At 43.5% G+C, this 15863-nt stretch overlaps 1 protein-coding gene across 1 annotated transcript in view; it reads right to left on the minus strand.

The window, feature by feature from the left end:
• The window catches only part of eif4g2b (eukaryotic translation initiation factor 4, gamma 2b), a 31767-nt gene extending 25689 nt beyond the window's left edge, over nt 1-6078 (minus strand). Inside the window, exons 1-4 of the mRNA XM_070550738.1 lie at nt 6040-6078; nt 2292-2311; nt 1643-1760; nt 989-1094 (exon numbers count right to left, since the gene is read on the minus strand). Of these exons, the coding sequence (XP_070406839.1) occupies nt 989-1094; nt 1643-1760; nt 2292-2311; nt 6040-6078 (283 nt within the window). The remainder of the gene's footprint in view (nt 1-988; nt 1095-1642; nt 1761-2291; nt 2312-6039) is intronic.
• Nucleotides 6079-15863: the final 9785 nt, after the last annotated feature.

Genomic DNA, 15863 nt, shown 5'->3' on the forward strand with positions numbered 1-15863 from the left:
GTCGCGTCTTATGCTGCTAGATGGGCAGCTTTTCAGAAATGGTGCACAGAGCGGAATGTTCAAGCACTCTCCTGCCAGCTGGCGGATGTCCTATCGTTTCTGCAGATGCTGATGGACAGGGGCCTCGCATTCAGCACTATTAAATCATATGCTGCAGCTATCTCATCCTGTCACCAAGGGTTTGGAGATAGATCTGTTTTTAATTATCCCCTCACAAAACATTTTCTAAAAGGTGTCAGAAGGAAAAGACCTGTGTCCCACCCGCTATTTCCCCAGTGGGACCTAACGGTGGTTCTGCGCGGCTTATCTGAAGCCCCATTTGAACCCTTGGACCAGGTCTCACTTAAGTTCCTGTCACTCAAAACTGCCTTGCTGCTGGCGCTGGCATCAGTCAAGAGGGTGAGCGACCTAACCGCCCTCTCAGTGTCTCCCGCATGCCTCAGGATCCAGGAAGATGGCGGGTCTGCTGTTTTATGCCCCAACCCAGCCTTTGTGCCCAAAAATATTAATACTTCCTTCAAGTCCAGGTCAATTTCATTGGCTGGACTTTTTCCTCCTCCCCATAATTCTGATGAGGAGGCGGCTTCCCACCTTCTCTGCCCGGTGTGCGCGCTCGCACGATATGTGTCACGCACTTCAGGGATTCGCCGCTCACAAAGCCTGTTTCTGCACCACAGAGACTCTGGGCAAGCGCTGTCGACCCAGCGTCTTTCACACTGGCTATGTGACGCTGTTTCACTCGCTTACACATCATCACAGCAGGATCCTCCTGAGACACTCAGGGCTCACTCCGCCAGAGGGATTTCCTCTTCTATGACGCTCCACAGTGGTGTGTCGATGGAAGACATTTGTCAGGCTGCTTCATGGGCTTCCCCATGTTCCTTTACTCGTTATTATTTATGAGATGTGTCTTCAGGTTCCATCACTCGTTCAGTGCTTGGACCTCAGCAGGCTGAGTGAAAGCATTATGGGACCACATCAGCCTTACTTGAATGAATTTCATCCTCTTGTGGATGATATTTTAGTGGGAACCCCACTCGTCTCTCTGGCTGCCTCAGCCTTTTAAGCCCTGGGCTGAGGCTGAGTGACCCTCGCTAAAAGGAGACCTGTTGGGTGTGTCCAGATTCAATGAGTCTAGTCGTAGCCCTTAAGCCAATGGCCCCACTGGTTCTGTTAGGATCAAGAGCCATCGGAGGCGAACAGTGGAGTCAGAGGTGATGGGGCCTTCCAGCATCTCTCTGTGCAGGTGTTTAGGATTGGAGGGCAGGGCCTTGAGCCACAAGGCCCGCTGGATAAGGGTCTGCCAGGCAGCAATGCGAGCAGAACCGGTGAGTACAGCAGCACACAGATTGAGAATGGCATTAGCAGTTTTAGTAATGAGGGTTTTCGACTCGTCAGGAACGTCAAGCTCTTCCACCATTTTGGAAACGCCAAAGGCAAGAAGGGCGATGTTATTTCCTGCAGCGCCGGTCTGAAAGGCGCACTGGTGTGCGCGATCGGTGAGCCGCGTCAGCAGCTGGTCATGCTTAGAAGCGGGAACTGCTCGTGGGCCAGTGAGGTGGTTCTTGACGCCAAACAGCGAGGCCAAGTCCGGCTCCAGTGGATGAACGGATGGCCAGCCCTAGTCAAAGAAGCACTCGACCTTGGTAATGGGCGCATATGTGGAAATTGGCGCCTTGAGCTTAGCAGGTTCAGAGAAGGCGGCGGACCAGCAGGTCATGGCAGCGGGGAAACGCGGCCAGATGGGGACTGGACTAGGGCTGCAACAAACGATTATTTGGATAATCGATGAATCGGATGGGGTCTCGACACGATTAATCGATTAATCGGATTACATGGGGAAATTTTTAAAAACTGCTAGGGAAACGTTATTTCTCTCCTTCCTTCACTTTATTTAACACAACATTATTAGAAAACAGTTCAATAGCAGAAAAACAACATGCCATCACCTAAATTGTCTTATAAGGTGTATAGACAGAGACCCTAAGCTACATCTATCTGTGGCCTAAAATGCTTGGTCCAAGTTAAACAGCTTAAGGGCAATTCTCATCTGTTTTGTTTGATCTCATCTGTTGACATTTATTATAACTGGGGATGTCAAACAACTAATTTTTAAATGTAATTAAACATAGGCTGTGAATTAATCAAAATTGATCACTATTTCCAAAAATGACTGAAAAAATACCAAATAAAACAAAAGTAAATGAATGCCATCCTCCTTGTGATGATGCCCTGGGCAACTGCCATCAAGAAATGCTGCTGATCATTCCAATGATCCCAAATAGACTCACATTAGGCCACAGGAAAGCAACTGAACCCAAAATTATATTAACCAGTATATAACTGCACTCTCACACCATACGCCTGCAGTTAGGACTCCTCCCTCCCTTTTAAAAGCGTTTTTGCTTCCGAGGACATTGTGGTTGTAAAACCACATGCTAGTAGTCTGGCCCCGGTGTGATCAACCAGTTTCTGCGGGAATGTGATGGCGGAACCAGGGCCAGATTAACACTTTGTTGTACCCTGGGCAACAATATTCAAGGCCTCCATCATCACGACCCGAGGATCACCATAATGTGGTCACATACAGAATATTTTACTGTAATATGCAGTAAATGTACTCAATACTTGAATGCCTGACATCACGTAACCCGCCCAGAGTAACCTTTGACCCACCTCGTGTGGACTGACCAATGAGGAGACGGTCTTAACTTGAGGCCCTCTCTTCATTGGTCAGTCTGCATGAGACTGACTCTCAACTGACGTTCAGTCATAGGCAGCGAAGCGTCTCTGTGCAGCGCAAAAGCCCGGGTGGACAGTTTGTTTAATATAGGGTGACCATCAGTGTTGGGAACGTTACTTTAAAAAAGTAATTAGTTATAGTTACTGATTACTTTGTCAAAAAAGTAACTCAGTTACTAACTGAGTTACAAGATCATAAAAGTAACTAATTACCAACAAAAGTAACTACTTAGTTACTTTTTTCATTAAAGAATGCAAGAATTACTACAATAGTAAAATATAAATGACTAATGACTGAACATAATAAAATGTATGTCCAAATGTTTTATATAAACCTGAATAATTTAAACAAATAAGCACTTAACAGGAGGAACTACTAATAGGAACATTACACTAATCTAGACTATTAAAAGGTCACTGTGTGATATTTAACAAAAACCCAATCAGCTAAAATTTAAAATTGCAAATAGAAACACCTGTAAAGGTTCCCGAGCCTTTAAATGGTCTCTCAGTCTAGTTAAATTACAGAAATAAATGTAATTTTGCACAGCATTCTAATTTTTCCAGCTTCACATAATTGTGTGTTTTTAGTAGCATTTCTGTTGCTGGTAATCTAGTAACGGTTAAATAAATAAATAAAATCCTTTAAAATTACACTAGAAGAGGCACAAGCCTGATGGAGGGCTTACATTTACTAACGTGGGTCAGACCCAACCACAGAAGAGCTGAAGCTGGGTGGTAAACACACACAGGTAGTTCTAATAACACCTGAGCTCCATGCCGTCTGAGACTGATGCATCAGTGTTACAGCGGGACTAAAGACATGATCAGGAACAGGTTACAGCTGGATGATCTAGGAAGGTGAAGATCAGGACGTCTGAGCGGTGAACAGGTGAGCGGACCTTCGGGACGTCCCGCTGTCACGCTAAGGGCACGGCTGCAGACCCGCAGATTCGCTGCTGCAGCAACAAATCTGCGGGGGGTCTGCAGCCGTAGACTATTCATCACGTCTTCCTCGTTCTTCACGGGCCGTGATGCTCTTAAATATCTGCCTCTTTAGCTCCTGATCAGCTGATGACAGCTTCAACACACCGCGCTGCTTAACGCACGCATTTTCTTACTAGTAACAGGAACAACGTTTTGATAAAAGAAGACGTAATTAATTAGTTTGCTCGTTACAGAAAGAAATATTTTTTATTAACGCGGTTATTTTAAACAGAGTTATTCCCGTTGTGTCTACAGCATGCAGCGACTGAGACCGTGAGGGTCTCCGCCCACCCGGCCAATCATCATCGTGTTTGTAAGTGCATTACCGACACCTCTCTCTCCCTGGCTGCAGCTGAAGCGTGGCGGTCAGAAAGCCTCACGCTGCTGCTCAACGTTCGACAAGCACATAGTAACGCGCAACGTTCCGTCCCCAGTAACGGTAACGGCGTTGCAACGGCGGGAAAAGTAATTAATTAGATTATTCCGTTACCTATAAAAGAACGCCGTTAGAAACGCCGTTATACTTAAACAGCGTTACTCCCAACACTGGTGACCATATTTCCATTTCCAAACAAGAGGACAGGGGATCTGTGCCTATGACGTCACACTATGGCAACGCCACACAAACCATGTTGGGACCCATTTTTTGTAAGAACTAAATTAATATCAGATTCTGCCAATAAAAGGGCTCTAAAACAATTCATATGTAAATATTTTGCATATTTAATGCAAAATCTCATTTTTCTGCTTTAGTGCTGCAACCAGGTTTTATTAATAATAAATTATTATACCTTTTGTTTTACTACAGCATTGGTAAGCTTCCTGTGCACAGATGATTAAGGATGCTTGTTTCAGCTGTGAGATTAGACGATAGGATCAATGAAAAAATAAGTTGTTACAGACTCCATGGAAACTTTCAGAGAATCCACAAATAGTGGCTTTCAAATAGTTTTGTTACTTTTTGCAAGTTTAGAAAAGAAGCAGGTGAGACAGCATGTCTGATAATTTAGTTTTTCATCTGATAATATTAGAACATGTCAGTAATGTCTGAGGGGCTTTTATAAACACTGTATAACTAACACTACTGGAGAGGGTATGAATTACACAGAGGCTTCTGGGGAGCCCAGTTATGGGGGGGGGGGGGGGGGGGGGCTTTTTGCCTTGGCCCCCAAAATGTCTTGAAACGGCCCTGGGTGTGTGACTGAGTTTTGAAGGTGATCTGAATTGTATCAGATGTATAAATATGACATGTTTATAACTTATTGTTTTTTACTGGTAAAAACGTGTAGTGGAGATAAATCTACCTACATTTTACTTTTCAACACTTTGTTTTGTTTTCTTGTTTTTATTTAACTATTTTCCTGTCCTGTCCGTCTCTCATCTTCCTGCATCTCCTCTTAATTCTCCAGAAAATCTGTTGCCTGGATTCTTACCTTTTCACCTCATCAGTTACTTTTGAGCAGATCAAAGGGATCTCCTGACCGCAAAGCGCAGAGCGCGTTTTCGATGCTGCGTGAGGTGACATCACCACAGCACAGGTGATGAGCTCCGCAGTAGCGAGCTTCAGGCACAAATAAGACAGAAAATAGAGAACATGTGCGGACATGAACGATCGTGTGCTAATTATAGTTTTTTGGTTGCGCCACTTTGAGAATGGACCGTGCGCTGGAAGCAGCTGGATTGCTGCGCAACAATGCGCTGTGCCGCTCTCTGCTCAAAAGAGTCCAAAAATGCTATAATATAGAAAACTTTTTTCCGGCTTCCCTGGATGTGTAGGATATCCAGCTCCCCCATAATTCGATCCCTGCTCCTGGATGAAAAGCCGGACATTTTCATCAATACAAGAACCCGCAGTCCGGACGCCCGGACAGAGAGTGAAAAGTGGACATGTCCGCGGATAACGGAACGTACGGTCACCATAGTCCTCATAAAGCGGGAAATTATAGATACAGTATTTTGCTCGTGCCCTGGGCCCTTTAGAGTTCGTGGGCCCTGGGCAATTGCCCAGTTAATCCGGCCTTGGGCGGAACCGGTTCGCAGCAGCGCAAGTCTGCCGGCTCTCCCTTGCGCTGATCTGCCGCTCTCCCTCGCGCTGATCTGACTTGCTCTGGCAACGGCGGGTGGGGTGGGGTGGTGGGGGTTTGGGTGGGGGTGGTGGTGGGGGGGGGGGGGTTGGAAGAGTTGTGCAACACAACGAATCGATGAAGCAATTCGTTGCCAACGCTTTTACTAATCGATTTTCATCGAATTTATCGATTCGTTGTTGCAGCCCTAGACTGGACGGCGCGTTTGTGTTGCCCCGAAAATTACCGCCAAATCATCTGCTTCAGGCGGAGCAGATTCTGGCATGGCTAGCCCCTTGCGGACTGCAGCCGCAGAGATGATGGCAGGTAGCTCCTGGAGCAGTGCTCTAACTGCTGGCAGGGAGAGCGAGAAGGCACTGGAGCAGAGGAGCGCGCTGAGGGAGGCTCGTCGACCTCCGTGTTGTCCAGGAGGGAAGAAGGGCTATGGCAGCCAGCCTCGCCGTACTCCTCGCTGTCGATGACATCGTCCAGTCGGTAGGAGCCAGCCGGCTACTGGCCGACATTGAAGAACTGTAAGTCCTTGTCCAGCGAGTACGTGTTAGCCACCAGAAATTCCTCGTCAGCGGCGGGGGTGAAGTACTCGACCCGGCGGATCTTTTCAGCACTTGTTAATCACTCATGAAAAAATTACACATTGGAGTCTGCAGGCCAGCATGATGAGCCCCGAGACAAACCTCACAGTTGACGTGCAGGTTGCAGCTGGAGATGGAGCCCATCTGGCAGGCCAGGCAGGTCCTGGCGTCGCTGGACATGGCTGGTGAGTTGAATGTTGTTTTTAGATAATTTGCTCTTTAAAGAAAGCTCTTAAGCTTGGCTTGAAGAGATAACGGAGGCGAACAGTGGAGTCGCTCCACTTATATACCCACAAGGGTTGCCCACCATTGGTGGGCGTACATTTAAGCTCTTCATGATTGGCTGATGCTGAGATCATCCTTCCAATAGCAGCTAGCTTAAGGGCTAAGACTAGACTCATAGAATCTGGGGTTACAATACGTAACCAACGTTCTTTCTCACGGTCAACAGAAGAAAGAAAGGAAATGTGAGTTGGTAATTTTTTTTTGACCAAGAGAATAAATGTATTTTTGGTCAAACGTTAGACTGGCTGACTAACGTAAACATCTTGCTATGTAGCATTAAACATTAAACAACACTACTAGTCAACAAAAAATGGCGAATTTGACAGTAATAGACAAAAACCATTTGACACGAAATGCATAAAAAAGAAGAATCTCCACATAAAAATGGAGTTTGTAAGATTGATTGTTGCTTGTTTGTGACATTCTCATCACATTTTATTTTCAAACCTTATTCATGTCCCTTTTTTCATGTAAGAGATCAGAGGAAGCTGAAGAAGGTGAGACAGAGAGCACCAGACCCACTGAGGTGCAGGTAGGTGCTACAGTGAAGAGTGAGATGATTTTAGATGGTTGATGCCACGATGAGAGGAAGATTCAAGCATGATAACAATTGAACACGGCTAAATAATACGATAACAAGCATGATTTTAATATTGCACCGGTCCCCCAACAGTATTTCTACACCTTATTCATGTCCACTGTTTCTATATTAGAGATCAGATCAAGTTTAGGAGGAACCCGCTGAGGGTGAGACAGTGAGAGCCAGACCTGCTGAGGTTTAGGTAGGTGCTACAGTGAAGAGTGAGATGATTTTAGGTTGCTGATGAGAGATTTGAATGTGATAAGTGAACACAGCTAAATTTATTTAATCCCATAACAAGTAGGGCTGGGCAGTACGGCTTCAGAATAAAATAAATTGTGTACATGCTTCCTTAGAAATATTTGAAAAAATAAGTGTTAAACTCTGCATTCTGGTGCTTTTAGACTGTAATTATGGCCACTTTTTTCCCTGATCAAAAAAAAAATGTTAGTGAACAGGGCTATAAAAGTTATTTTCTTGTCTTTCTGGGCTTCGCCTTACGCCCTGAGTCACACATACGTTGTACTTCAATTTAAATGATACTTTTGTGTCTTTCAACTGTCTGTCACATAATATGAGATTTATTAGCTTGTAAAATTTAATTATTAAATCAGTATTTTTTTAACTTCTTATTCATGTTCACTGTTTTCATATTAGAGAGCAAGAGCAGATGAAGCAGGAAACAGCTGACAGTGAGACAAGGAGAACCAGACCTGCTGAGTTACAGGTAGGTACTTCAATGAAGCAAGGTGCTTTTAGATAGCTGAGAAAATGAGAAAATAGTATGCTAAATGTTTTGAAAAGCTACCTTTTCACCACTTGGTAGATTTTGTTTTTGAAAGTCAATTGGCATTAATATAACCGAGTAAATGTGAACATACAGTAATGCTCATTGCTCTCCATACAGTTACTGCGGATAGATTCATGATAACTCCTGCACTCATCTGAGTTAGATCACAGAGAGTAGACAAATACTCATATTTAACCAAAAAAGGAAAAATAGAGGTTCCTGCTTGTAGCAACTGCAGTCTCTTTGCCTTGTGTGACATTGTTACTGTTTTTCTTTTTAGGATGTTCAGAGCAGGGACACACAGCTGAGAGCCACTGAAGTCAAGGGACAGTGGAGAGAGCCATATCAGCCACACCCAAAATTCATTGACACTCAGGTTTTGTCTGAGGCCTAGTCCACACGTAGCCAGTTTTTTTTAAACGAATATCCACCCCTCCAGAAACTTGCATCCACACCACCTCGTTTAAAAAAAAAAACTGTCCACACGTACCCGGATAAATACGTTGTTAAGGACATGCCAGACCTGTAGGCGGCAGTACTTCCCCCGTTCTTAACCTCGTCCTTCGTCTGTGGTCTTCCGTAAGGAGCAGTAATTCCTCTTGCAAAAACAAACAAGCAAAAAGCGCTTGGACAATTGATAAAGCGAGCGCAGCTCTGAGGGCATCCATGCTGTTGGCTTGTGTAAACACAGGTCGCACACGTGATGTCAGCATTTTTTTGTCGCGGAAAGTGACGTTGCGGACCTTAAAACATCGGTTTTGTCCGTCCACACGCAGACACCCAAAACGGAGAAAACACAGATCTTCATTTTGGCCAGAGTTTTTAAAAAGATCTGTTTTCGTGTGAAAAAACTCCATTTTCGTGTGGATGACAGGCCAAAACGTAGAAAAATATCTACGTTTTGGCAGATTCCCGGCTACGCGTGGACAGGGCTTTAGATTTGGTTTTCTCCCCTGCTTATTTCTGCTTCTTCCCTCAGTTCATTAGTTTCACCTGTGCCCACGCAGCTGCTCCTTGTCTCCTATCACCCAGCCCTGTGTATATAACCCTGTCTGTGTCTCTTAGTGTTTGTCGGTCCATTGCTGTTGTCAGTATTGTTCTGTTCCTCCTTGTGAAACTCTAGGTTTTGCTTATCAAAGAGATTTTTGTTTTTGTCAGTCAGGTTACTGACTTTAGGCTTGGCTTCCTGCCCCTTCTTGGATTTTTGAACATTGACTCCTAATAAAAGGATTTTACGTTTTACTACGCTCCTGCCTTGTGTCGTTCTGGGTTTCTGCATCTTGGGTCCTGACCTCCTCCTGGCTCAAACGCCACAAATAAAGCACAATATGAAGCTCTGCTGGCATCTGAAAAGGAAAGAATAAAATGTAGCACTCTTGAATGAGTCAAAAGTTAACTATTTTGGTTACTGTGATTGATTCCTAACAATATATGGTTAGTTACAGCATCCTTTTTGTGACCTATGAAAAAGCCATGATCTATAACATATTAATAAAAATTGAAATGCTATTAGCACTACTTAAATATCTTTAGTATAAAAACCCAGCCAAAGCCATGGCACATCTTCACATCATCTAAAGAGATCACGTGTCTAGGCTGACCTTAGAACATCTTCATGTCCCACTGGAGTGCTTGGTGAGAAGATGGTCACCTATGGTCCCATAAACTTGGTCTCAGCCTTTGAATATTAGTTGGTTAATCTCTCCACTAGAGGGCAGAATGAGCCTGCCGCTGGAGTCTGCAGCTCTATTCATCCTTCAGGATGTCTTCTGAGTCCAGAACCCTCCTGGAACCCATTTCCTTCCCCTTTCATTACCACAAACTTCAAAACCTGCTGACAGAATGAAACACCTGTGTGTTTCACCCATGACAACACTATCATGTTGTTCTCTCTGACCTCTTTTTCAGTTTCTGTCTTTATTATTGCTTTGTTGAGGAAAATGTTCATCTTGCGGGTGAAAATGAACGTTTGTTGCTGCTGAAAAACTAGCAACAAGATGTTTTCAGCAGACATTAAAGCTGAGCAGAGTGTTTACCTTGTGATATAAGGATCGCAGCAGAACTCCAGATCTGCATTTGGTTCCGTTTTTAAACGTCTCTGAGCTGCAGATCAGACACCATACAGACCTGAAAAAAAATGTTCTTCCTTACAAATTTTATCAGGTGTTTATTTTAAAAATCTGGTCACATTTCAATGTTTCAAATGAGCCGAAGTTAAATAGTCTAGAAATCTAGAATTGCCAGGCTAAAAGTTAACCTGAGTAAATATAAAATGTACGGTAATTTCCAAATTTTGATTTTATTTCCTACAGAAACAAATATCTCCGAGCCAACCTGGTCCTGAGTGAAAATTTCATTGACCTTAAACCTACTAGCAAGGCCGGATTAACCATATGGGCAACTGGGCAATTGCCCAGGGCCCACAAACTCTAAAGGGCCAAGGGCAGCAAGGGCACGAGCAAATTACTGTATCTGTAATCTCACGCTTTATATAAAACTAGTGTGACCGTACGTCTTGTTTTCCCCAGACATGTCCGCTTTTCACACTATCCTGGATGTCTGGGTTTTTGTATTGATGAAAATGTCCGGCTTTTCATCCAGGAGCAGGGATGGGGGGGCTGTATATCCTACACATCCAGGGGAGCCGGAAAAAAGTTTTCTACCTATATTACTATATTATCATTCATGGACTCTTTTCAGCAGAGAGCGGCAGAGCGATGATCGGTGCGCAGCGCTCCAGGCTGCCGCGTCCAGCGCACGGTCCATTCTCAAAGTGGCGCAACCAAAAAACTATAATTAGCACACGATCGTTCATGTCCGCACATGTTCTCTATTTTCTGTCTTATTTGTGCCTGAAGCGCTCTGCCGCTGCAGAGCTCATCACCTGTGCTGCGGTGATTTCACCTCACTGACGCATCGAAACGCGCTCTCCGCTTTGCGGTCAGGAAATCCCTTTGATCTGCTCAAAAGTAACTGATGAGGTGAAAAAGTAAGAATCCAGGCAGCAGATTTTCTGGAGAGTTTAGAGGAGATGCAGGAAGAAGAGAGACAGACAGGACAGGAAAATATAGTTAAATAAAAACAAGAAAACAAAACAAAGTGTTGAAAAGTAAAATGTACGTATAGATTTATCTCCACTACAAGTTTTTACCCCTTATAAAACAATAAGTTATTCAAATGTCATATTTATACATCTGATACAATTCAGATCACCTTCAAATCTCAGTCACACACCCAGGGCCGTTTCAAGACATTTTGGGGGCCAAGGTAAAATGACCCCCCCCCCCCCCCACCACCACCACCACCACCCCACCCCCATAGCTGGGCTCCCCAGAAGCCTCTGTGTAATCCATACCCTCTCCAGGAGTATTAGTTATACAGTGTTTATAAAAGCCCCTCAGATATTACTGACATGTTCTAATGCTATCAGATGAAAAACTAAATTATCAGACATGCTGTCTCATCTGCTTCTTTTCTAAACTTAATAAAAGTAACAAAATCATCTGAAAGCCACCATTTGTGGATTCTCTGAAAGTTTCCATGGAGTGTGTAACAACTTATTTTATCATTGATCCTATCGTCTAATCTCACAGCTGAAACAAGCATCCTTGATAATCTGTGCACAGGAAGCGTACCGATGCTGTAGTAAAACAAAAGGTATAATTTATTATTAATAAAACCTTGTTGCAGCACTAAAGCAGAAAAATGAGATTTTGCAGTAAATATGCTAAATATTTATTGTTTTAGAGCCCTTTTATTGGCAGAATCTGATATTAATTTAGTTCTTACAAAAAAATGGGTGCCAGCGTTGTGTGGCGTTGCCATAGTGTTATGTCATAGGCACAGATCCCCTGTCCTCTTGTTTGGAAATGGAAATATGATCACCCTATATTAAACAAACTGTCCACCCGGGCTTTTGCGCTGCACAAAGACGCTTCGCTGCCTATGACTGAACGTCAGTTGAGAGTCAGTCTCATGCAGACTGACCAATGAAGAGAGGGCCTCAAGGTAAGACTCTCTCCTCATTGGTCATTCCACACAAGGTGGGTCAAAGGTTACCCTGAGCGGGTTACGTGAAGTCAGGCATTCAAGTATTGAGTATATTTACTGCATATTACAGTAAAATATTCTGTATGTGACCATATTATGGTGATCCTTGGGTCGTGATGATGGGGCCCTTGAATATTGTTGCCCAGGGTACAACAAAGTCTTAATCTGGCCCTGCCTACTAACAGGTTTTACCTCACAGGTGACTGGACCCACTGTCTGTGATAACCCATGATACGTTTGTCATCACTATGGAGATGGTTTGAATCCAGCCCCACTGGAGGGTTTTCCAGCATGGACAGCCTGTTTAAGGTCAAAGGTCAGACATTTTCCAACTTTGCTGGATCACTCGCCTTCAGCCCATTCTCAAACACCCGCATCTCGAGTCAGTCATCCTCGCGTTCATTACCTCCCGTCTAGATTATGCAAATGCAGTCCTGATTGGGATTAGTGCTTCCACCTTGGGCAGACTACAGAAGATTCAAAATGCTGCTGCCAGATTCTTAACCAACACCAACACAGACACACACATCTCTTCCATTCTTGCAGACTTACACTGGCTCCCGGTCAAATTCAGAATTCAATTCAAAACCCTGCTGTTTGTCTATAAGGCTTTGAACTGCCCATTACCCTCTTACTCGGCCGACCTGTTGCATTTCTACACACCCACTCGGGCCCTTTGTTCAGCTGATCAGCTGCTGCTCATTGTACCGAAGGTTCGCTATAAATCTCGGGGTGAGCGTGCCTTCTCACACACTGCCCCCAAACTCTGGAACTCTCTGCCCCTCCATGTGTCAGACACCTTCCCTCTGTAGGTTTAAGTCTGCCCTCAAAACACACAACTTTAGCCTGGCTTTTCCCACATGACTGTCTTCAGTCGTCAGTGTGATGCTTCTCTATTAGTGGCAGCTTCAGACATTCCTCCGTACTTTTTATCTCATTAACGTTGCTCAGTTAGTTTTTACCTGTTTCTCTTTCATTTTAGTGCTTTTACTTGTTTTATGGTTAAATCTTTAATGTAACTGTATGCCTTGGCTTTATGTGCTGCTTTTATGTGTTATATGTTTTTAGCTTTATATTTATATTCTGCTCCTATGCTGTCTTTGCTGTTGTGTGTGTCTTTCGCTCTCCTGTACAGCACTTTGGTTAGCTGCTATGCTATTTTTAAATGTGCTATAAACTGAAATGGTATGGTATTTTCCTTCAGGACGTTCTGCTAGAGAGCAGAATTCATGGCTCCATCAGTTATAGCAAGTGGTATTGAAGCAGCAGATCAGTCCCAAACCATCACACTACCACCACCATGTGTTATCCAGAAGTCTTTTGGATGATTGAGACATTTTTAAAAAGGGCAGGTCTGGTTTTAATCTTGGAACTCCCCATGGAGGCCATTTTTCTATGTTATTTTCTGCCTTTGGAATGTCTTTACAGGGTGAAGGCTGATTTAAACTTTCTGTCTGCGTGTGTACAGAGACTCATTGCCATGATGTGTCGACGCAAGGTCTCTGCAGCAGGCCTGTAGAGGAAGACAGAGATTGGCCCTATTTTAATCTGTCCATGAAAAATTACAAAGGGTGAAAGCCTGTGATAGGGAAGCAAGGCTCTTCATTTAAATTCATCAACAGCCCCCCCCCCCCAATGTTAATGTAAAACGAGTGCCAAAGATATCTCGAAGCAGAGTTATTCAAGAGTAGATGGAAGAACAACTCAGGAAAAAGACAGACGATGTAAATGTTAATGCAGAAGTGACTGAAGAGCAAAGGTAGACTTTTATTCTCTGAAGGAAATTAGGTGAAACATGGGTTTGAAGGTGGAGAAGAAAGTATGGAAAGAGGAGAATGAGGGACAAAGATGACCTTGTCTAAAAGTCTCTGAATACATAAACACATTATAAACACACAGTAGTAAATAAGCTATTGTGGACCAGGGAGCCTCAGGAAAGTGCTAGCCCTCAGTTGTCCTGACGGGGAATTGCTTTGCAACACTCTCCAGGGAACAGAGAAGTCTGAAAAGAAAACGTCTCCATCAATGCATGTGCTCGACTCCGCACTCGAGCTGAGGGAGAAGTATAAATCAGGCTTCAGTCACAGCGTGTTGATCTTTTGGCTTACTTCAGTGAAATGATTTTTTAATGTTGGGCCTGAGCCAGGGTGGGTTTGTTCCTTTATTTAAGGAAATCATCATTTGAAAACAGCATCTTGAATTTATTTGGGTTATGTTAAGTGTGACAAAATCACTGCAGTGTAGATGACAGTGGTGAAAGGATCTCTAGCTTATTAGTTGTGTTTGCAGCTGAACTGACCCACACTGACCAGTATCTGCACTGACTTGCATATAGTAGCTGCTTCTCTAATTCTTGCCTCCCTATACCATTATCATTTATTTGTGTTTATTTCTTAATTATAATTTTTGCTTATCATTAATTTTTCTTGCACCAAGTACTGCAGCAATTTCGTAATGTTGTTGTTCTCGCACATATGGCAATATAACCTTCTGATTCTGATTCTAACAAAAATTAAACAAGAAAGCATTCTTTTATTCTTTGTTGCAGCTAAAACCATGCTCCAGGGGCTGTTTAAAGGTGTTTGCATTCACAAACTAAATGCACCAACAGAAGCGTAGCTATACACTGACAGTAAAAACACGTATACGCATCGGTATTTGTTTTTCATGCGTGTATTCTTTTTGACAGGGTAAGAAAGAGCATTTGAAATAACCAGTTTGCTTCAAATCTGCACAAGGAGGGCCGATGCTTCAAGAATTACAGCCATGTGACTTTTCTTCTGTTTCTACCTTGTTTTGAGTGAAGGAGGCCAAACGTCTGGCCCTTTATGGTACATCTCTGTGTACATTTCCTAATCAATCCTTTTTGCTGTATGTATCTTTATTAACAATGTGGTCATAGAAATAGAGGGCTGTCCATAACTCAAGCTGGACCACAGCAACATAATTATGTTTGCTCTAGTATTGTAATTATCCAGGGACTTACAAGGTCGTATTTCAAACCTTTCCACATCAGCTATTTATAATAGGTTTACCTGTTAGCTTCTCCTGTGTTTCACCCCAGACCTTCAGAAAACATCCAGTCAGATATGAATGAAATACTCCTTTGGTCTCCCTTTGAGATGGGTATAACCTTTCTTACACATTTTGAAGCCTCTATTTATCAAAGGAACATGCTGTGTGCCAGTTTTTTCAGCTCTAAAAACTCTGCCTTTAGACAACATTCAGAAAAAAGACATTTCTTCATGCAGAAAAGGGGCTGTGATGATAGCCTGTAAGGTTTTATGAGAGAGCACTTCATTTAGCTCTGGTAAAACAGATTTTATATTTATGTTTATGTTTATGTATTTAGCAGATGCTTTTGTCCAAAGCGACTTACAAGAGATAATCGGCATGTTGCCCTTGAGGCTAAAAATAACAATAACAACAACAACAACAACCAATTTCCAGTCAGTCGTAGGTGGCTATGAGGCAGCATGATGAATCATGGAGAGGAGGGAACAAGGAGTGGACGGTAGAGAGGGGGGACAGGTGCAGGGAGGGTGCTAGTTCAGAAGATGCTCTCTGAAGAGCAGGGTCTTCAGGAGTTTCTTGAAAGTCGAAAAGGAAGCCCTTGTTCTTGTAGTGCTTGGTAGGTCATTTCACATTTGTGGAACAATGCATGAGAAGAGTCTGGATTGTTCTGAGCATGGTGTAGGCACTGCTAGCCAACGATCCTGTGATGACCGGAGCGGCCGGGCCGAGACGTAAGCCTTTGCAAGAGGATTCAGGTA

The sequence above is a fragment of the Nothobranchius furzeri genome, chromosome 4 (assembly GCF_043380555.1).
Source record: "Nothobranchius furzeri strain GRZ-AD chromosome 4, NfurGRZ-RIMD1, whole genome shotgun sequence".
In the NCBI taxonomy this organism is placed as follows: domain Eukaryota; kingdom Metazoa; phylum Chordata; class Actinopteri; order Cyprinodontiformes; family Nothobranchiidae; genus Nothobranchius; species Nothobranchius furzeri.